A 22,443-nucleotide genomic window follows, 5' to 3' on the forward strand; every position below is an offset into this window, starting at 1 on the left:
ATACAATATGCTGTATGCTGATCCCTCTAATCCATGATGATGATTCTTCCCTCCAACTTTTATAAGTATTTCATTTACATCTCTCATGAGCTTACATCTTATTTATATTTTAAATATTTTTATATAATAATTCCTCTGATTATAATATAAGCTCTATGAAAATAGTGACAGTTTTTGTTTTAATTAACTTTTGTACTTTTTTCCCAAATCAAAAAAGTTCAAATTCTACATCTGATAGCTTAGGAACTCTGTTACACTGGCAAATCATTGACTTCCCTGAGTTCATTTTCCTCATCTACAAAATGGGAGGGTTAACCTAGATAGTTTCCGAGTCTCTTCCAGATCCAAATCTATAATCTTATAGATGCTCATACAACTGTATTCTGGTACCTCTTATATCATATACTATGATACTTTAATGGATTTGGAATCTCATCCAACTAGGAATTCCCTACAAATAGGGAATTTGTAAACATTCTTGATGAAAAGACCAGAGCTGAATAAAAAAAAAAAAAAACTTTCAAATACAAGAGTTAAGAGAAGCAGAAGAAGGTAAATAGAAAAAGGAATTTATAAGGGATTTAATAATGTTAAATTGTTTACATTTCTATATAGGAAGATGACACTTTTTCCTTGTAAGAGCTTTCTCATTATTAAGGAAGGTAGAATGAATGCATTTAGATAGAAGGCATAAAACTCACAATTTATTGAGGTGAATATGAAGGAATGATATCTTTAAAAAATAAAATTAAGGTGTAAGAGAGGGATGTACTAGGAGAAACTGAAAGGAAGAGGTGAAATGGCATAAATTAACACACATAAAAGAGGCTAGAAAAAAAAGCTTTTACAAAAGAAGGGAAAAAAGAAGGGGCGAATGAACCTTATTTTCATCAGAATTGGTTCAAAGAGAGAATAGTGTGAATATTCAATTAGGTATATTATTTCTACTAGAAAGTCAGAGAGGAAGGAGAAAAGAGAAGGCTGGTGTTGATAGAAGGGAGGGGACAGTCAGAAGCAAAACACTTTAGAGAGAGACAGGTGAAAGGAGAGAGAATACAATAAACAGATTGGGATAGAATGAAGGGAAATACAGATAGCAAAAATAACTGTGGAAAAATTTTGAAGCAAGTTCTTCTGAAAAAGTATCTCAAATATAGAAAGAAATGAGTCACATTTACAAAACTAAGAACCACTCTCCTATTGACAAATAAGCAAATGACATGAAGGTTTCAGATGAAGTAATCAAAGCTATTTATAGCCCTTATGAAAAAATGCTCTAATTCACTACTAATTGGAGACATTCAAATTAAAAACACTTCTGAGGTACTACCTCATACCTATTAGATTGACTAATAAAATAGAAAAGAAAAATGACAAACATGGAGGGGATGTAAGGAAAATAAGATATTAATACTTGTTGGTGGAGTTGGAAACTAATTCAATTATTTTGTAGAGCAATTTGGAACTTATGGCCAAGGGGCTATAAAACCATTCATAACCATTGATTTAGCAATACCATTACTAGATCTATTTCCCAAGAGAGATAAAAAAAAAAAAACCCAAAAAGGAAAAGGATCTTTGTATATCAAAATATTTATAGAACTCTTTTCTGATGACAAAGAATTGGAAATTGAGGGTATGCCTATACATTGAGGAATGCTAAACAAATTGTATTTTGTGATTGTGACAGAATACTATTATGCAATAAGAAGTGATGAGCAAGATGCCCTCAGAAAAAGTTGGCAAGACTTACATAATCTGATGCAAAGTAAAATTGTACTGTGTACAATGTAACAGCAATCGTGTAAGATGATCAGCTGTGAATGACTTAGCTATTCTCAGTAATACAATGATTGAAAAATGCTATCCATACCCAGAGAAAGAACTGATTGTATCTGAACATAGATTGAAGCATACTTTTTTTTTTTAACTCTATTTTTCTTGAGTTTTTTGTCTCTGTTTTCTTTTATAGCATGACTATTATGGAAATGTTTTGCATGACTATACATGTATCATCTATTTCTAACTGCTTTCCTCCTCAATGGGAAAGGAAAAGGGAAAGAATTTTGACCTCAAATCTTTTTAAAAAATGAATGTTAAAGATTATTTCAACATTTAACTGAGAAAAATATAATACTAAATAAAAAAAGTTAAAAAGAAGTGGTGCCAAAGTGGATACAAATCAATTGAGGAAGGCTTGAGTAAAATATAATTTTTGAATGTAATCTTTCTTATGCCATGAGAAATGAAGAAAAGGGAGAGAGAGGGAAAGGTGTGGTACTGAGCAAGTTATTTAATTGTTTTTTGTCTGTTTTTATCATCTTTAAAAGTGGGATCTGAATGAGATATCTTTTAAAATAAATTACAATTCTATGTCTATCAAAAAAAGGTAAAAAAAAAAAAAATAGAGAGAGTCCTTTCTTGCTGTTCAACTCTCACCTCCATTGCCCTAATCATGGATCCAATCTATATTCAAATGATAATGATCATGAACATATTCTTAAATATTATTTCAGCTTATCTTCTCAATAATTTTAGTAATTTTTTAGTGATGTTAGACTTCAGTTTTTACATTATCATAATGATACATGTATGATATCACATTTTTTATTGAAATAGGATTGGGAGAAGAGGTATATATACACACATATATACATACACATATACACACATATACAAACATATGTAGAATGGAGAGAGAGCAATTCTCATAATTTCTTTTACACTGAGCTACTTCTTAGCTGAGAGCTGGGTGGTACATTGGATAGAATGCAAGGCCTGACGTCAGGATGACTCATGTTCCTTATTTAAAATTTGATTTCAGATACTTAAGAGCAATGTGATCCTATGGAAGTCCCTTAAACCCATTTGCCTCAGTTTCCTCATCTATAAAATGAATTGGAGAAGGAAATGCTAAACCACTCCAATATCTTTGCCAAAGAAAAACAAAACAAAACAAACAAACAAACAAACAAAAATTGAGATCACAAAGAATTGGACTGGTCTAAAAAGAAAAAGACTAATTAATGTTGGTAATCACTATTTGCAAAGTACTTCAAGTTGACAAAACATTCTCCTCAGAGTTAGACATTAAAAATGTCATCTACTTTCCTTCTCCCACCCTCTTTTGAGTAAACCAAGACTCAGAAAGTTTGTCTTACTCTAAATCACAGGGCTAATAAATTTCAGAGATGGAACTTGATTTCAGATTCAAGACTAAGATTATTCTCTTTGTAGTGGCAAGAAATTGGAAACTGAGTGGATTCCCATCAGCTGGAGAATGGCTGAATAAGTTATGGTGTATGAATGTTATGGAATATTATTGTTCTGTAAGAAATGACCAGCAGGATGATTTCAGAGAGGCCTGGAGAGACTTATAGGAACTGATGCTGAGAGAAATAAGCAGAACCAGGAGATCATTGTACACGACAACAAGAAGATTATAAGATGATCAATTCTAATGAATATGACTCTTTTCAATAATGAGATGATTCAGATCAGTTCCAATGATCTTGTGATGAAGAGAGCTGTCTACACCCAGAAAGAGAGAGGATTGTGGAAACTGAGTGTGGATCACAACATAGCATTTTCATTCTTTTTCTTGTTTGCTTGCATTGTTTTCTTTCTCATTTTTTTCCCTTTTTGATCTGATTTTTCTTGTGCAGCAAGATTATTATGTAAATATATATGTGTACATATATATATATGTAATATATATATTGCATTTAACATATATTTTAGCATGTTTAACATATATTGGATTACTTGCCATCTAGATGAGGGGATGTGGGAAGGAAGAGAAAATTTGGAACACAAGGTTTTCTAAGGGTCAGTGTTGAAAAATTATCCATGCATATGTTTTGAAAATAAAAAGCTTTAATTAACAGAAATAAACTTTCTGTAACCCCTAAAAAAAAAAAAGACTAATAATGTTCTTTCCATTATACCAATTGGCAGAGATATAATATGATGTGTACAATATGCTTATAAACAGTGGTCTGTGGATGTCAGCTATAGCCATTCAGCAATGTATGGGGTGGAGGGTATCAAGATCTTTCTCACCCAGTGGTTCTCTCTCTCTCTCTCTCTCTCTCTCTCTCTCTCTCTCTCTCTCTTTTCTCTTTGAAATAATTATCAAGTAATAAAGGAACTACAAGGCTACATATTGAGTCAGAAAGATATGAATTTGATTCCTGTCTAGCTATGGGATTCTAGGCAAATCATTTCACTGACCATAGCCTTAATTTCCATATCTCTAAAATGGAAATTCACTGGCATCAACGTAAAGTTTCTATGACTTCTCTGATTGTCATTCTTAAAAGTCAGCCAAGGAAACAGAAGTAAGAAAACCATATCTATAATGACAACAATTGCAAATGTAAAGCAGTCACATAGTCATAGAAACTGAATGTTACAGAACTATGTTCTCAAAGATGAAATATGAGATTCACTTCCTTCTGCTTCTTAGGAAGAGGTGAAGGCCTACTACTTCTATTGAGTTATTTCCCACTCTTCCCTTTACACCTTCCTCTATCTCTTTTTTAATCTTATTATAAAACAAACAACAAAAAAACCACAAACACTGTTTTTTCTGTGGCACGAATAGGGGTGGAAAACTACATTGGGAAATGTGGATGATGTAAAATGAAAATATATCAACATAATTTTATTTTAAAACCAAGTAATAAGCCTAAAATATGAAGCACTGTATTTCTGAAAATAGTATAGAATTAGGTCTTCTCTGTGGCTTAGTTGACTCTATCTTGAGCCATGTTTGTGTCATGCTTGCCTGCCAGAAAAGCCTGGAAGGGAAAGTGAAGAACAGAGTATCTGCTTGCCACTCAGCTGCCCAGGATGAGGAGGTAGCCAATGAGAGGGGGAAAGAAGGAGAAAATTGGAAAGAGAAGGGGAGAGGAAAAGAGAGAGGGTAAAGGGAAAGTTATTCCTCATGAGACCTTGATGTTGGGAGGTATTATTTAGAACCTCACAAATCAGGCCCTTTATTGCTAAAATCTCTTTTTGTTTCTCAGCTTTCAAGGACTTGAGCCAATACCATACCATCTGCTTTCCAATCTCAAGGTCATAATGTTTAGTGACTTCTTTGCTTTGCTTCTGACTTTCTGCAGCTGTCAGTTCATTCTGAAACTTCCTCATTGCCTGGGGCCTCCTCACCATGGAACATTCTTCCAGCTCTGCAACCTTCTCACCCTAAACGTCTTTCCTCTAAAGAAGCTCTCTTCACTTATTGTTGAATTTCTCAACATTTTGGGGAGCAGGCAAAGCTGGCTAACCTTCATTCCCTGCCCTGGCTTTACCTCTAATTTTCTGGATTTTGTTACCAAGTCTTTGGTACCTTTCCTTTAACCCACTTTTCAATTCTCTTTTGTCGGTTTTCTTTTCTCATTAGAGGGCAATCTTTCTTTTTGCTTATATTTATATCTCCTACATATAGCACAGTGTGGGGCACATAATAATAATATATACTTGTTGCATTAATAAATACTTGTAATCTTGCTTGCCAGTGCTTGACTCCAAGTCAAGAGATAACTGTACAACGAATTCTTAAAGTGAGGATTCTAGGAGTTCTGGGATACGTCAGGGTATAGGGGTATTTTTTTTTTTTTTTTTTTGGTGTGAATTGAAAAAAAGTCTTTTGGAAGGTTTTTAGGTTTAGAGTGTGCAATTCTAATAGAACATATCCTTTTATGTCTTGTTTTCTTAGCAAGGCTCATCTTATCCCCTTTGTTGCTAACTCATTTTGTGACTGCTGTTAACTAGCAATAGAATCTGGGGTTTATAGCTAGATATGTCCTTGGAGTACAGTTCTCTCTTTTTAAAGACGAGGAAACTGAGAGGTAAAATGACGAACTCCAAGTTACACAAGTAATAAGTAGGAGAGCCAAGAAACAAACCCACATTTGCTGACTTCTGATCCAGTGCTCTTTCTATAATACATCCATTTTGAGGGGGTGGGGTAGTCCCAGGTTGCTAATTGCCCACTGTGAGAGCTTGCATATCATTCAGCTTCTCTAACATTGCTTCTCCTAACTACCTTATAAGATTTTAAGAGAATCCAATGGGGTAATGCATGCTAAACATTGCAGTCTTATATGAATGTCCATTACTAAAATGGGGGTGTTAATAGCATCTTGCTACACATACCTGCTATAAATACATATAGGTTTGCTATAAGCATTAAGTATTGCAATACTTTACATCATGGTTATAAAAGATTGTTAATATCAACTCAAAAACAGTTACCATAGGATATTATGAGTTATAAGTTGTATGCTAATTTAAAAAACTCCATAAATAATGCTCTTTTAAGGGACAAAGCGTGGTGATTAGATTACTGATTGGTTTTTAACTATTGTGACATGTGGGGGAGTGGGCATTTAAATCTTCACCTAGTGTGAAATTCTATATAAGTGGATGTAAAGCATTCTATCACATTTTAGATTTATGATAATAATGCATTTTAAAATGCATTACTTAAATTACATCTAATCATTGAACATTCATTTCTCTTTCTTTTAACCAAATAATAAATGTTGTAATAGCTATTTCGTCATTTTTTCTTGGAAGGAGTTTTATTTAAATCTCCTAATTCATCTATTTTGCTGAGACAAATGGATGTTTTTGTTGTTGTTGTAAAGATTCATCCTGCTTATTTAAGAACCATACAGGCAATTATGAGTTGTATTTCTATGTCTCAAACAGATCTATTCAATAAGGATGAAATTTCACATTCATCAAATTCCCTTGATAGCAGCATCATAAAGTCACTCTTCTGATGGAGAAAATCAAGGATTTTAAAAGACCTACCTATTGGTCCATTAAATCAGGCATCAGGGAATGATGTTTTTTCCTTTCTTCTTCTTCTTCTTCTTCTTCTTCTTCTTCTTCTTCTTCTTCTTCTTCTTCTTCTTCTTCTTCTTCTTCTTCTTCTTCTTCGTCTTCGTCTTCTTCGTCTTCTTCTTCGTCTTCTTCTTCTTCGTCTTCTTCGTCTTCGTCTTCTTCTTCGTCTTCTTCTTCTTCTTCTTCGTCTTCGTCTTCTATGTACCAATGCAATCAACCAATTGCTGTATTTTTTTTTTAACAAAACCATGTAAATTTTGAATTATCTTTTTCTTTGGTATGGCAATTAAGAGGTTATTTTTTTTAAAGAACAAAGGCAATGTGGTATAATAAGAGTGAATTTAAAATCAGGAAGATCTGAGTTCAAGACCTGCCTACTTATATATAGTATTTCCAAGTGAGTTTCTAAGACACTAACAACTAAGTTGTTCTGAGGCAAAACAATGGTACTCATGAAGGGAGTTTGAAGAATTCCTTACATGTATGAAATCATAGGTTTGAAGCAAAACTCAAACAAAAAAAGTGACTCTGAGACCCAGAACCTATCTATCTGTCTGTTCAGAGTTGGATAGGTTAGCTATAGTTTTGTGGGATTCAAGATCCAGTTCTCAGGGTTGATGTATTATATATTTTTTAAAAAATTCACCTTGAGTGATGAGACTGTGAGGAAAGGATTTCATATTAGTACTAAGTCCTATGAATCTTAATTTTAATTTCAGAAGATTCCATTTTCTGCTATCCCCAAATTCTGGACTCAGGCACTGACACTATTCAGATTCCATGAAAATAATATATATTTTTTTTAAACAGAGAGCTCTAAAATTAAACTAAAATATTTCTGATGAAATCAGATTTATGTACAATTAATTTTAAGTATAACCAACCTAGATTTCTGTTTCCAATTTTACATTCAAATATTTGGCAACCAGAAATATTATTATGATCAAAACAGTAAGAGGAATGTCAGATATTGCTTTTGAAAAACTGCAAAGTAATATAAAATGCTTATGGGGAAGTATTGGAAGTGATTATTAAATAAGTCAGATGTCTTTGGGCTCTCAGAGGGAAACAGTAGGCTAGTTCTTCACATGCATCAGTAAGATGTAATGAGAGACACCTATTTCAACTTATTATATCTATTATATCCTATTTGAATTCTAAATGATTTTTAAAAACATGTAATCATTTATTTTGTTTCTTTTAGATTGTTTTTTTTTAATATTTCTGAGGGGGAAACTCATTTTAATGCTTCATCTTTTTCAAAATAATTTACATGTTTTATATTATTACATAACAACCCTTTAAGGTGGATATTATCATCCATTTTATAAATGAGGAAAATGAGAGAAAGTAAAGTGATTTTCACAGGATAGCCTCTATGAGGAGAAAACCAAACTGAGACCAAATCTAATGGTCTTAACTCTTCATAATTTTTACTTTTTAGCACACTAAAATATTTAATTAAAAAAGTGTTTAGGAAAATAATATTTCAGATTTTGGATTTATAAAGTTCTTTCATCACAAGTCCATGAGCAAGATAGCACAGATATTTTGATACCTGTTTATAGAAAAGGCAACTAAGTTTGAAGACTACTCCAGAGTACAGAACTTAGACTTGAATTGTTATGCCACAGTCTCTTTTGAACTGTTCTACCTCAGTTTCCCTGCACAAGTTTCTCTGAATTGTTCCATCTCAGTTCTGCCTCAATCCCCCTTGGTTGTAAAACCCCCGCTCTGGTCCATTAAGACTGAGGACCGTTTGCTCTAGGGTTGTAAATTGCTAATGTGAGACTCAAGATAAGGGGGGGGGGGGGGGGGGGGCTCAGACTTCCTGACTCCTTTGGTCCTCAAGAATTTAGTTCTATTTATTCAGACATCTTGACTCTGGCTTTTAGTAGGATTTATAGCCCCCCACCCCCATCCTGACAGAGTCAAATAGATCTGTGAAGAAGTTTCGCTTCTGTTCCCTTCTTTGTAACTTCCCACTCTCAGTGTTCTGACCCTGCCCCTGCCTTGGTCTACCCCTGTAGCTGAGACATGTGGCTATATATGTCATTAAGAACTCACATTCAGTGCTAGATTCTTTGAGATGACAGTCTCGTCCAGCCCTGGGACCAACATGGATCCATTGGTCCCAGTATATCTCTCCATTTAATAAACTATTGAATTGGTCTCTAATCTCTGTCTGACTGGATACTTTGAGACGAGAGTCCTGTCCAGTCAATTAGGCTCTCCCAATTAAGAAAATATCAAAAACTCTCTAATCTCTCTCTTGCCTCAGTTTCTCCGGCATTACAGAATTTAGCGTCAAATCTGTTTTGTTTATTTTGCCACTACACTTTCTGCCTCTTAGCTATTAGAAATTAGTAATGCCATTTATTTCAATTCAAGGCTTCTGCTCTATGGATCATTGGTATTAATGCTCACTAGATAGAAGGGACCTTGGTACAATGAAGTCAGATCCTTGTGTCCACAGAAGATAAATAGAAAATCCAAGATAAATACCAGTCTTTAGTTCAAAAGAAGACACAAAGCAAACCATCTAGATGAGCAGTCACTGCATGAGTTAGTTTAGAGAATGCTAAATTCTTTCTTAAAGCAGAGAGTGAAAGACAATTAGATTTACCACCTAAACTTTTTTCCTGAGGCAATTGGGGTTAAGTGACTTGCCTAGGAGCACACAAGTAGGAAGCTTAAGTGTCTGAGTCCACATTTGAACTCAGGTCCTCCTGACTTCAGGGCTAGTGCTCTATCCACTGTGCCTTTACCAACTAATCTTAGACTAATTCTGATAGTGATTTTTATGTTCTGTTCAGACATGGAACTTCACATAAACACTGGCTAGTTTGACCAGAAATTCAAATAGAAATTCTTCTTTAAACATAGCAGGGCAGTCATGATAGAGTCCAAGCTTCTGATAGATATTAAGGGACCTGGAAGATAAACTAAAAGAAGGGAAGGTATTTTAAAGATGGAGCTAGAGCCAGTATCAAGTGAAAGTTCTGAACACTGAAGAGATTCAATTATATAATCTCCAAGATCTCTTTGAACTCAACAGCATATGACATTAAGAATGGTTGGATAATAAGGTGATAATGTCATGTTTCAATTGGGAAAGTATAATGTAAAAACTCTTCTATTTAAAGAAATGTGTACTCTTTTCTAGATGAATATTTTGTTGCCCCTGGAGGTTCTCAATACTATTTCTTCTTTCAAATTTTGTTCATTTAGATTTTGGAGAAATTGCCTGTGATATTCGCTATTTACTTTGTTATAAAACAAAATTCTTTCCTGAATACCAAGTCATACAGATTGTAATGCAAATGATATTGCATAGTCAAAAAGAACCTGCTGATTCACAATCATTTTATCTTTGATCACATATAATCACAAACTTTATATCTTTCATCAGAATACTTTTACGGAACAAAACTGTTTATTAAAATTCTTTTCCAAATGTTTATAGGCAGTGCTGGCACGCCAGTCACTTTCAATGAAAATGGAGATGCTCCTGGGCGTTATGACATTTTCCAGTATCAGATAAACAACAAGAGTACAGAATATAAAATAATTGGTCACTGGACTAACCAGCTTCACCTAAATGTAAGTATTTGTATGATTATAATCTGGGTTTTAGTTCAGTAGATACTTTGTTGATTAAGAAAATCAATTAGGTAGCCTTACTTTTAAGGTATATTGTGCATTTTCTTAACTGTTTATGTAATCTATAAATTGCATTGTTCAGCTGGAGAAGCATAGCACATGAAAGCTTTTCTCAGAGTCTGGAAAGGTGGGGTTAGTTGTATGATTTTGGACACATCCTGTAAACTCTTCCTGATTTTCTAGGGTTTAATTACAAACAGTTGCCTATGTATACCAATGGGACAGATTTTTGTACTAGTAATCATCTTTACAATGAAATCACTGGTTCAAATATGAGAAAAAAATATTTAAAACCTTTTCAGTCTACAGTTACCAGTCATGGTCATATATAAGACCTGCTACACTAATTTCTGATTCATGAAGAAATCATTGTGTCACAGGCCATCTATCTGGGCTAATTTACTTGAGAATTGCTGTCAATGGAATATAAATTGTGATTCTTTGTTATTATACTTATTCTCAAATAGAATTATTTTATTATTTTGAATGATTATTAGTTTAATCACTTGCATATGTTGAGGCAGAAGCATAGAAGTAGGGTGGAATGATGTTCAACAAGAAGACTTTGGGGGTTATTTGTGTTTTCACATTGGCAATAGTTTGTAAAAAGAAAATGGAAGGACAAAATATTCTCCAAATATTCTGGCTTTTAATACTTTTAATCTCTCAATTCCCCTAAAATGTAACACATCTACCTACATACAGTTGTGTAGAATAAAAAGGAAAAGTGCACATTCACATGCTTTTTTTTTTTTTTTTTTTTTTTTTTTTTTTTTTTGTCATTGCAGCACTGCAGAAATAAAGCATTTACTCCCTTTTAATTAAGGAAAAATAAAGTATGCACTGGTAGCTCCAATTGCAGTCTTAAAACTTCATTATATAGTATCCATACTATAGAAACTTTAGGATCTTTAAAGATGAATAGGAAATCAATAAGGCTTTATTAAGTACCTACTATGAGTCAGGCAGTGTGCCAGGTTTGGGGAGAAGACAGTCCTTATCCTTGAAGAATGTACTTGCTTGATAAGAATGATAGCATTTTTTCTTATGCTATGATGCTTTTAAATTGTTTCAAAACTCACTAAGAAAGGATAATAGCCCACGTATTTTTTCACCCCAATTTAAATGTTTTCCCTTCTACTTGATCTTGAAAGGCCTCTTTATAATACAATAATAATGCTCTTCATTTCCCTAATGGATAATTAAGCAAATTGTGAATCTCTTAGCTGGAAGGTAAAAAACAAACATACAAACAAAAAAATAAGGGTTGAACAGTAGAAAACTGTGAATGGTTTAACTCCCCAAATTTTCAATTCATTTATGCTTTGCTTGCATTTGAATACCAGCAAAAGATGTTGATTTGGTATTATAATACATTCTTCAGTTCTGCATGTCCAAATATGCTCATTGAAGTGATATATTTATGCAATGTATTTATCCAGAGTTCTCATCAAAGAAGCTGATGATAAGCAATAACAAAAACATCACTGGAGTATTTACAATTTATTGCTCCTTTGAGATGACTTCACAATAATTATCACAGTACTGCATTCAATAATGCATAAAATCAACTTCCATTCCCAGCCTCTGCTGTGTAAAACCATCCCACCACAGCTCAACAGTCGACTGTGTATTCATTGCAGCCTGGATATGTTTCATCTGTTTGTCTCCCCCTCCATTATTCCCCTTATCCGGGGACTAAAACTAATATCTACTGAAACACAGACTGACCGTGTCTCATAGTGTACATTTTTGCTGCCATTGTGTGATAAAAGCAACCTTTTTGAAAAAGTATTTTAAAAGTGGATAAATGAAAACTAAAAAGTAAATAGGACTAAGAAAAGGTAACAATTTTAAAGCAAGAAAGTTATGTGACTTTTCTTCACCTGCTTTAAATTGATGGTGTATAAAATCAGTTGGATCTTCACTGATGCTCAGTCTTCTACTTAAGTTATTAATTTCTTTTCTCACTTCCCACAGAGCAGGTTCCAAGGTTTTCCCTCTCTCTTTATATCTTGAACTAAATTCTCTCTCTTCTCTCAACCACAAACATACACTTAAAGTTGATTCTAAAAGGACTCTTGCCATCTGGGGGAAGGGGTGGAGGGAGGGAGGGGAAAAATCGGAACAGAAATGAATGCAAGGGATAATGATATAAAAAATTACCCTGGCATGCATTCTATCAATAAAAAATTATTAAAAAAAAAATAAAGTTGATTCTATTTTTCTTCTTCACTAAGAAAAAGACCATCCTGCCTTAACTTTTTTGACTCCCCTCTAACTTCCTCAAAACTCAGCATTATTACCTTCCATCCTTCTCATCATCACACAAGATACAGAATTCCTACTATTCCTTAAGGCTTTGCCTGTGTCTTTTATCCCTAATAATCTAAGACCCAGCTCTATTAGTCAAACCCTTTGTTGCATAGACCTCCAATTCCCTTTCTGTTGACTACTCATGGTGACTATCAATATGCTTAGATATCTCTATTATTTTTTTTCTGCTTTAAAGCCTTTGGCTCTCTATCCATCTACCATTGTCTCTCTTTTTCTGTTCACTGCTAAACTTCTTTTCATAATTATCTACAAGTGATAGCTCTTCTTGTTAACTATCCAGTCTTTATGCAACTCTTTACAACCTGGATTCCATCCACATTATTCTACAGTAGATATTTCTTCAAAAATGACCAGGGACCCTGAAAGATTGATCAATGGAGAATATGAATAAAGATTAGAGATCAATTGTCAGTTAAGGTAATTTGCCCTTCAATCACTACAGGAATGCTATCTAGAGGATTTACAAGTAAGAAAAATATCTTTCCTATTAAAAGAGCAAGTGTGTATCCATTTATTTCATATTAACTTATTGATTTATATTCTCCCTACTGCTTGAATTTTCTAATTGCATTTGCCCTTTAATTTTTTTCTCCTTTGGGAGCTTTGTAAAATATTTTGTCCATGTTTTGTGATAAAATATAGTATTTTCTCTTTTTATTCATAACATCTTAAAAGTAAAGTATCATTACTAAATAAGATTTTAAAATGACAAGATTAGTTGTTGAAAAGAAACTAAATAGGTTATATGATCTATAACATTTAACTTGTTTTTAAGACTTGTGAAATTTATGTGTATGATAATTTAAATTATATATAGTGAACTAAGAAATATCTAATCTTAACTTTTATTATTTTTTTGCCTTTTTTTTTTTTTTGGTGTAAGCTTAGCTCTATCAATTTTGCCAATATTTCTTCTTAGTTTTAAAACAAAATCCACTTAATGTTTGCAGTTGTTTGTTTGTGAATAGGGGTCTGCTACTGAAAGTTTATTTTAATTTTTTTCAATAGTTCTGAAATCATACAATTTCATTTATAAACCATGACCATCTGATAATATGCTAATTTATTTTATTTAGTTCTCTATAATTGTTTACTTTAGGAGGAGTCCATTGCACTTAATAATCAACCAGTTTTTCATTATTTCTAGAATTTCAATTTCTCTAAAAACTCTGAAACCCCATGTACCTCAAAAATATACATCTTATCAAACTTAGGAGATCTTCATCTTTAAAGGAATCCCATAATGCCCTTGTGGCACTTTAAAAGACCATAGCAGTAAAACATCTTTGGGACTAGATCCCTAAAAAACTTCATAGTCTTTACTTCCAATTTAAAATTTCAGAAAATATACTAGAAAATATGTGTAGTGATGACTTGCAACTTTCAAGATAAGAATTGGATTTTTTTTTTTTTTTGGTTCAGATTAATTCTACCAACATATCTAGTAATCTGGAATTTGTACTAACCTGAGGAATGTTGAATAGGGAATTCATGTGATTTATAGAAACACTCTCCAAGGTTAAGGATATGAGCAGCTAGGGATGCAAATTTATGTTAGAGAGAACAATCTGAGGAATATAGAAATGGTCAGGAATCACTGCAATAATCAATAGATCAGGAGACTAGTAGAATGGAAGCTGAAAAGAGAGTACCAACCATGAGGCCATCATTTCTAAAGCAATGAGTTTTGGGTTCATATCTATTCATAGATCTTATATCATTATTTAGAGTTATCAGAATTTTCAGGACCACCTAATCCAATCCTTCTTCCTTTTACATGTGAAGAAATGGATACCTAGAGAGGTCAAATAACTTGCCAAGATCATACAGTTTATTAGGTAGCAGAACCAATATTGGAACTTATACTGACTATAACACTTTCCATAATTATACCTTTTGTCCTTCCACTTATTCTTTGATTCAATGACTTTGCTCCTCTTGGTATTTCTTACATGAGATACTTCATCTCTTGATTCTGGGAATTTTTAACTGTATCCCATTCCTGGAACTGCCTTCTCTCTTTTTCTCTACCTTCAGATTTCTCTGACTTTTTATAAGTATCAGATTAAGTCCCACTCTTTATAAGAAGCCTTTTATTATCTCCAATTAGTCCTGTAAATATCTTATTTACACATTGCATATGATCTCCCCCATTAAACTATGAGCTTCATGGGAGCAGAGAAGGGACTCAACCTCCCCTTCTCCCTTCATTTATATCCCTTGTGTTTAGTACAGTTTCTAGCAAACAGGAATTTTTAAATTTCTGATGATTTGACTAATCATTTTTGCAAAAAATTGCAGTAGTTATAAATTCTATGGAAACTTTTTTTTTAGTAAATCATTACTTCAATATGTCAAGGATATATGATTTTGTTGTTTGGGTACTCCTTATATCAGAACAAATCACCATCTTTCTGTATCTTAGTAGAAAAGAATCAGTAGTCAAAAGAATTCAGAATCTAATGGTCCTAACTTTTTGGGATAAGCTTCTCCTTCTGGTTTTGAAAGGCAGACTATACATAATCTACTACTTAGCTACATTTGGAACCTTTCCACATTGGTCTTTATATGGCAGAACTTATACCCCAATTTTTTGTTTTGTTGAACAATCCTGGATCCATCATTATAAATTATTTCATTAAAAAGTTCACTAAACAAGCTTTGTGGGGAAGATGGTCTTTGGGAGGCACCGAGTCTATAATTTAATTTGTGTATGAAATATCCCATGAAGAAACTTCCACCACAAATTCAAGTTAGAACCTGCTCTGAAAAAAATAGACTTAGTTGAGTCTGAGTTGAGACCAAGAACCTCAGGTTCCTTAATTTATTGGTTGCTTTAAATTATTTTGATAACCACATTTAATTATAGGTGATTTGCTTTGTAATCCTATATGTTTTATTTTATGCATTTAAAAAATATTATTCTGCAAAAACGTCAATTGGTGTAACCATAACTTTTCTCACATATGGTCCTTTGTCTTTTCTCTTCTCAGTTAATCAATCAATGAACACTTATTAAGTACTTACTAGGTCCCAATATAGGGTGGGGGATACAAACATGTGCAAAAGACAGTTCCTGTCCTCAAAGAGCTCACAATCTAATGGGGTAGACAGCAAAGGTATAAATACAAACAATCTAAATATAGGATAAATACAGGAGATAATCAATAGAGAGAAGGCACTAAAATTAAAAAAAAAGGGTTGGTAAAAGCATCTTAAAGAAGATGGAATTTTCACTGTGACTTAAAGAAAGCCAGGGAAATGAACAAGTAGAGATGAGGAGAGGGCATTCCATGCATGGGGATAACCAGATAAAATGCCCATAAATTGAAAGAAAAGGGGTATCTTATTTGTATAATACAAAGGAAGAAAATGCCATTGGATCCTGGGGAAGGGGGGAGAAGTTGAGGGTAAAGTGTAAGATTGCAAAGATAAGAGAAGTCTAGATTGTGAAGGGCTTTTAAATTTGATCCTGGAGGTGAGGGCAGCTAGGTAGCATCATGTGCACAGAATGCTAAGTCAGGATGATTTATCTATCTGAGTTCAAATCTGTCTCAGACACTTACTTGTGTGACTATGGGCAAGTAATTTAACCTTTTTGTCTCAATTTCCTCATCTGTAAAATAAGCTGGAGAAGGAAATGGAAAAACACTCTAATATTTGCTAAGGAAACTCCCAACTCCCATGAAGCGTTAGATACACTGAACAACATCAACTTGGACATAAAAAAGAGGCCCTGGAATTTATTGAGTAAGGGATGACATAATCAAACTAACTTTAGTAGCTGAATAGAGGCTGGATTGGAATGGAGAGAGATTTGAGCTAGGCAAACTCACTGGAAGGCTATTGTAATTGTCCAGATGGGAGGGGAAGAGAACCCATACTTGAGTAGGGGCCATATCAGAGAAGAGAATTTCAGAGATGATGCAAAGGTGAAATCAAGAGACCTTAATAGATTATATTGGGCTGGGGAGGGGGGAGAAGGGAGGGGAGTAAGAGATACTGAGGAGTAAAGATGACTCCTTGGTTTCAAGCCTGAAAGAATGGGAGGATGGTGTTAACTTTTATAGCCCAACTTCTATGGTTTGTGACACCATATAGTGTCTCAAAACTGAATGTGGGGGTCTTGAAATGATGATTTATTATCAACATATGTTTGTTTTGTATGAATATTTTATATGCCTGGGGTCTCATAAAAATGTCTCAGGTGAAAAGCTGATGTGAGTGAAAAAAGTTTAAGAAGCCCTGCTCTATAATAAGAGGGAAGGTAGAAAAGGGAAGTTTGGAGGTGAAGTCATTCCATTTATTTAGAACATGTTGAGTTTATGCTGTTTACTGGATAGTTAGAAGTGTCTGAAGACTGCTGGAGATAGGAGATTGGGGATTAGCAGAATATTTTGAGCAGGATAAGTAAATTTGAGAATCATCAGCATAGAGATGGAATTTAAATCCACTAGGCCTGATGAGATTACCAAATAATGTAGAGGGAAATGAGAAGGTGGTTCAGGACAGAACCCTGTGGGACAACCATGCTCTGACTCTGCTACCATCTTGATACAAGTTTTAATTATCTTATTGCTGGACTATTGCAGCCCTCTAGTTGGTGCTCCTGCCTCAAGCCTCTCTTCATTCCTGACCATCTTCTCCTCAGCTTTCAAATAAACTTTTCTAAAGAACTGACCATGTCACTTCCCTATTTAATAATCCCCAGCAGCTCCCTGTCTACTTCTAGGGTCCACTTCAGGATACAATATAAAATCCTCTGTTTGGTGTTCAAAGCTCATCAAACCTGACCCTTTCCCACATTTCCAGTCTTTTAAAACCTTACTCTTTTACACGTGCTCTGTCATCCAGTGGCTGTGGCCTTCTTATTCTTTCATAAGACATTCCATGACTAGATTTCAGGCATTTTCCAAGGTTTTATTTGCAAAGTGAAGTGAAGTGTATTTCACTTAGCTCAGTGCCTGGCACACAGGAGCTGCTCTATAATTCTTAAGTGCTATTATTTTCATTGTTTACTTACCTTTGTTTAAAATATCCTCCTCCATATCTCCACCTTTGGTCTTTCCTGGCTACTACAAGAAATCTTTCCCAGTCCCCCAGACTAATTCTAACTGAGGAGATTATCTCCACATTATCATGTATATATTCAGTATGTAGTTGTTTTCATGTTTTCTCTCACCATCAGTTCCTAAAAGCACGGACTGTCTTTTGCCTTTCTTTGTATTCCAACTGCTTCGCACAGTGCCTGATACATAGTAGGTATTTAATGAATGCTTATTGCTTGACAGACAAGCATTGCCAAAGAAATATGTGACACGCAAAAAATTAAGAATCATGTCCAAGGAAGTTGTTTGTCTATAGTCCTGATTATACAGCCCGTATGTCAGAAACAGAATGAGGAAAGTCCCTTCTGACTCCTCATATGGACTCTTCCTCTATTACCCCATGTTGCTTACCTAGACAAATGCAGCACAAAATAATTCATCAGAGTTAGAACAAAATTACTTTTGCCTCATTGAGCCTATCTACATTAGTCCTATAAATTGAGCCTTACATTCACCATGGTAACCATTTATTACCCAGTTATTTGATTGAATTTAACTAACTGATTAAATTAAAAATTTTTCCTCTTTCAACAGCTTTGTGTGTACATAGTGTAGATCGGGGTGGGGAACCTTTTTTCCACCAAGGGCCATTTGGATATATTTATATAACATCAATTGCAGGCCTTGCAAAATTATCAACTTAAAAAAAATTCAAGTAATGGAAGGCTGTTGTACCTAGCTTTCAGCTTATCATCACTTACACTTGTAAGATAAAGTGATTTTGTGGGCTTTATATGCCCATATATATGCCCAGGGCAGACTGGACATTCCCCACCTTTGGTATAGTCTCTCACTCTTAAATGTAAACAGGCATTATTTTAATACTTGAATGAATTACAATATCATTAATATCTTCCATAACACTGATTACAACTCTTCCCTATTTAGTAATGATTCTTTAAGACTTACTGTGTCTGTCTGTTTCTCTGGCTGTTCATCTGTCTGCCTATCTATTGTCTCTCTGCCACCAACTAGTAATGAACTTTTTTATGTATATCTCCCAATTTAGCTAGATTGGTCCTTGAATAAGAAACCTAAAGCACATCCCTTAGCTTCTGGTGCTTAAAGCCATTTCAAATTGGCAGAATCTCCTAGTGCCTGTATTCTCCTGGTATGACACTGAGGAACACAGGGCCACCTCCAGGCCATGATGATATAGCCTCGTAAGAATTAAGTGAAGACTGAATGGGCACATTTTGGTGACATGATGATTCTTGAAGCAAAACAAATTGCTTTTTCTCTCAGAAACACATACACATATAACTGTATAACCCTTTGCCAATTGCTTCATCTTCATTACCCCTATTGCTATTGGCTTTTCCAGCTTTATGCAAGTAGCATATGTTCTTCATTCAGTAATTATGATTGGAATGTATAATTTGGTTATTTTGATTTAGTAACCATGCATGAAGGGCATTCTGTCTGCTGGAAAGTGAATTTGAACAATGATACCCCTGCATTTCACCAGACTGAATTTCTCAAGTGGCAGGTAGTCCTTATTAGTGATTACAAAACATATTGCAACCTGGAGGTTCCGAGTAAACAGAAGTGCCTGAACTGTGAACAAAAGGGCCATATGCTGTTTCCAGTCCACAGAGAGAGAGGGGATTGAGGGTAGTATATTGGCTTAAAATAACTCAGTGCTTACTTTTCTTGGCTTTCAAATATTAGCTACTTTATTTGAAAACTATAGAGATAAAACATGTATCCTTGTGTGATTTTATTTTAGTTTTTGTAAAAGCCAAGTCATGCTATTTGGGATTAAATGATTAGAAGCAATATGAAAGGAAAGAAGTACTTTTTTTGCCATATGTAGCATGGATTACAAGCCTCGAGGTTACCTCTTACCTGGCTCCTTTTCATGATGAAATCCCTTGATGCAATGGCCATTTTTGGCTTGCTCTTTGTGCCCCTTAAATCTGAGATTTCAGACTTAGGGGGCATAGGGCTTTTAAGCCACAAGTGGGCCTTATCTCCCCCGAGGTTTTGCTGCCTTGGAAATTGAAAAGAAGGAACCCCAGGAATTTGGTGAGATACACTCATTACCAAGCCCTGAATTCTCTGTGATGTGTTCCATATATTCTAATAAACCTACTTTCTCTATTGGTGATTGGCTTTGCTCTCTCACTTTGCTAACAATAGCGGAAGCTTGATTTCCAAAGGCTCTGAACTCTTCTAATTCTCCTAACCTTGATGTCGATGAAAAGCCTTCTTCTCTTCACATATGAAATGAGAGGATTCTTGAAAACATTTTCCAGGTGATTAAAAAAGTGATTGTGAATATAAAATTAAACACAAGCATAAAAGTAACCAATAAAGAAACTTTACTAAACAAACTAGGAGAAGAGTAATATAAAACACTCTTAAGATGATCAGCTTCATATAATTTATTCAGCTTCATATAATAGTCTTTCCAAATTATTTAGACAAATAACACTTGAGGACATAAAACCCCACACATATTACTCTAGCATCTAGCACATGAAATAGCTGTAGGTTAAAAGGACATTGAAGAAATTTTCGCTGAAAGTACAGGAAAGTAAGTCTATTTTGTATTCAAATTTAAATTGCATATTGTTCACTTTATATTTTCAAGAGAAATATCATTTTAGCAGGATCCCTATTTCTATCAGATTTCCATGGGACACAGTTTAAAAAATATTACTATAAAATATTGTTTCTCTTACTATCTTCTCATCCTATGTTAGTTTAATTGAGAGTACATAGATGCTTGGACTTATTTCTGATAAAAGAACCAAGAAAATCTATGTATTGCAGAATCTGGGCAGAGACTAGTGATAATGGAAAAAAGAGGATTTTTCCCATTCCAAGAGTTGGGGTGTTAGCCTAATAGAAATTAATGACAACTTTATAAAAAGATGGCAAGCCTGCTTCTTAGGAGTGGTTCTTTACAAATGTAGTCATTGGTGTAAAAGAATACCTGCTCCTTGAGGTAATTTTTGTCTGCATTCCCAATGTCTAGAACATTATACAGCATAAAGCAGGTGCTTAACAAATCTGTCTTCACCTTCCCACCTCCCCCCAATAGCATTTTATTTTTCCAATTGCATGTAAAGATCATTTTCAACATTCATTTATAAGATTTTGAATTCTATATTGTTTTCTCCCACTCTCCTTTATTTCCACCTTCTTCAAGACAACAAACAATCTGATATGGGTTATACATGTAAAATCATCTTAAACATATATCCATATTTTTGACAAATAGTTCTTGAATTATATTGCATACTTGTTTTACCTTATGGGTAGATGAGCATGAGAATTCCAAGTAGGAATATAGCAGGCAAAAAAACAAACAAACAAACAAACAAAACCCATATTCCTCACTTGTAAAGCTCTGAATAGATTTGTCTCAGGTTCTTCAGCTGTAAAATGGGGTAATAGTAGGAAAAACCTATAGGATTAAATAGGGGGATCAAATAATGTATGTTTATAAAAAGTGTTGAGCACAATTCCTGTCACTTAGTAAGAGCTATATAAATGCTTTTTCTTTTTTTACTTCACTAAATATCCTCTAACAAAATTTTAATAAAATATGTGTGGAGGGATAGAGAAGTAATCAGTAATATGGTAGTAGTGAAGATACACCTGGAACATTTAGTTTCAATATGGACTAAACTTATTGACTGTAATTTTTTTTTAACAATATTAAGTAAACATTGACAATTTATTTCCCCTGTGGCCTTGTTCCCAGATTTACAACCTGATTGGCTAATGGCTAGAAATTGTAGCCATAGATAAGTATGACAGCAGAAAAGTAAGCATCCTTGCTGTATTGTTTTTTTTTTTCTTTTAAAAAAAAAATTAAGAAGAAGAATTTTTGCCGAAAATGCAGCGATCCAGAGCCATTGAATTCAACTACATTCATTTGCTTGATTCATTTGTTTCTGCCACATAAATAAATGCTAGAAAGTTACAGTGGTTTGAATCAGTGTATCCAACTAGTCACAATCTCTATGAATTGAAAAAACAAACTGAAATGTTGTTGGAGAAAACACTGGATCATCCTTCCAAGACATTAGCATATCATTTACCATGAATCTTCTGAGGCTACTACTTAGCCTGTCTTAGTCTTTGTTTCCCATTTGTAAAATGATCTAAAACAAAACTTGCCTCCCATATTGATGTGTCATCTGTATAAATATAAATATATAAATATATATGTATATATATGTGTGTGTGTGTGTGTGTGTGTGTATAATACTTTGAATTTGGGGCACTATTTTGGGCACATTTATTGTGTGCATGAAGGTGAAGTCAATTGCTTTAGCCATTTAAATGTATTCTAATTGAAAAAAATAAAATTTTAAAAAAGCGCTGTTCTTTGTATACATAGTCATTATTGCAAAGTGTCTCCCTGTATTTCTTTTTCTTTATATCAAGGTAGTTATTATTATTTTTTAATTTTTATTATGAGAGACCATCTGATATATTTGGTGGGGACAGTATCCTTGGA

At 33.9% G+C, this 22,443-nt stretch overlaps 1 protein-coding gene across 2 annotated transcripts in view; it reads left to right on the forward strand.

The window, feature by feature from the left end:
- GRM8 (glutamate metabotropic receptor 8) overlaps window positions 1–22,443 on the forward strand; it is a 945,046-nt gene that overhangs the window by 741,461 nt on the left and 181,142 nt on the right. For both annotated transcript variants that reach the window (XM_051962591.1, XM_051962592.1), the window contains exon 8: window positions 10,325–10,461. In XM_051962591.1, the coding sequence (XP_051818551.1) occupies window positions 10,325–10,461 (137 nt within the window). The remainder of the gene's footprint in view (window positions 1–10,324; window positions 10,462–22,443) is intronic.

Source organism: Antechinus flavipes, chromosome 5, assembly GCF_016432865.1.
Source record: "Antechinus flavipes isolate AdamAnt ecotype Samford, QLD, Australia chromosome 5, AdamAnt_v2, whole genome shotgun sequence".
Classification (NCBI taxonomy): Eukaryota; Metazoa; Chordata; class Mammalia; order Dasyuromorphia; family Dasyuridae; genus Antechinus; species Antechinus flavipes.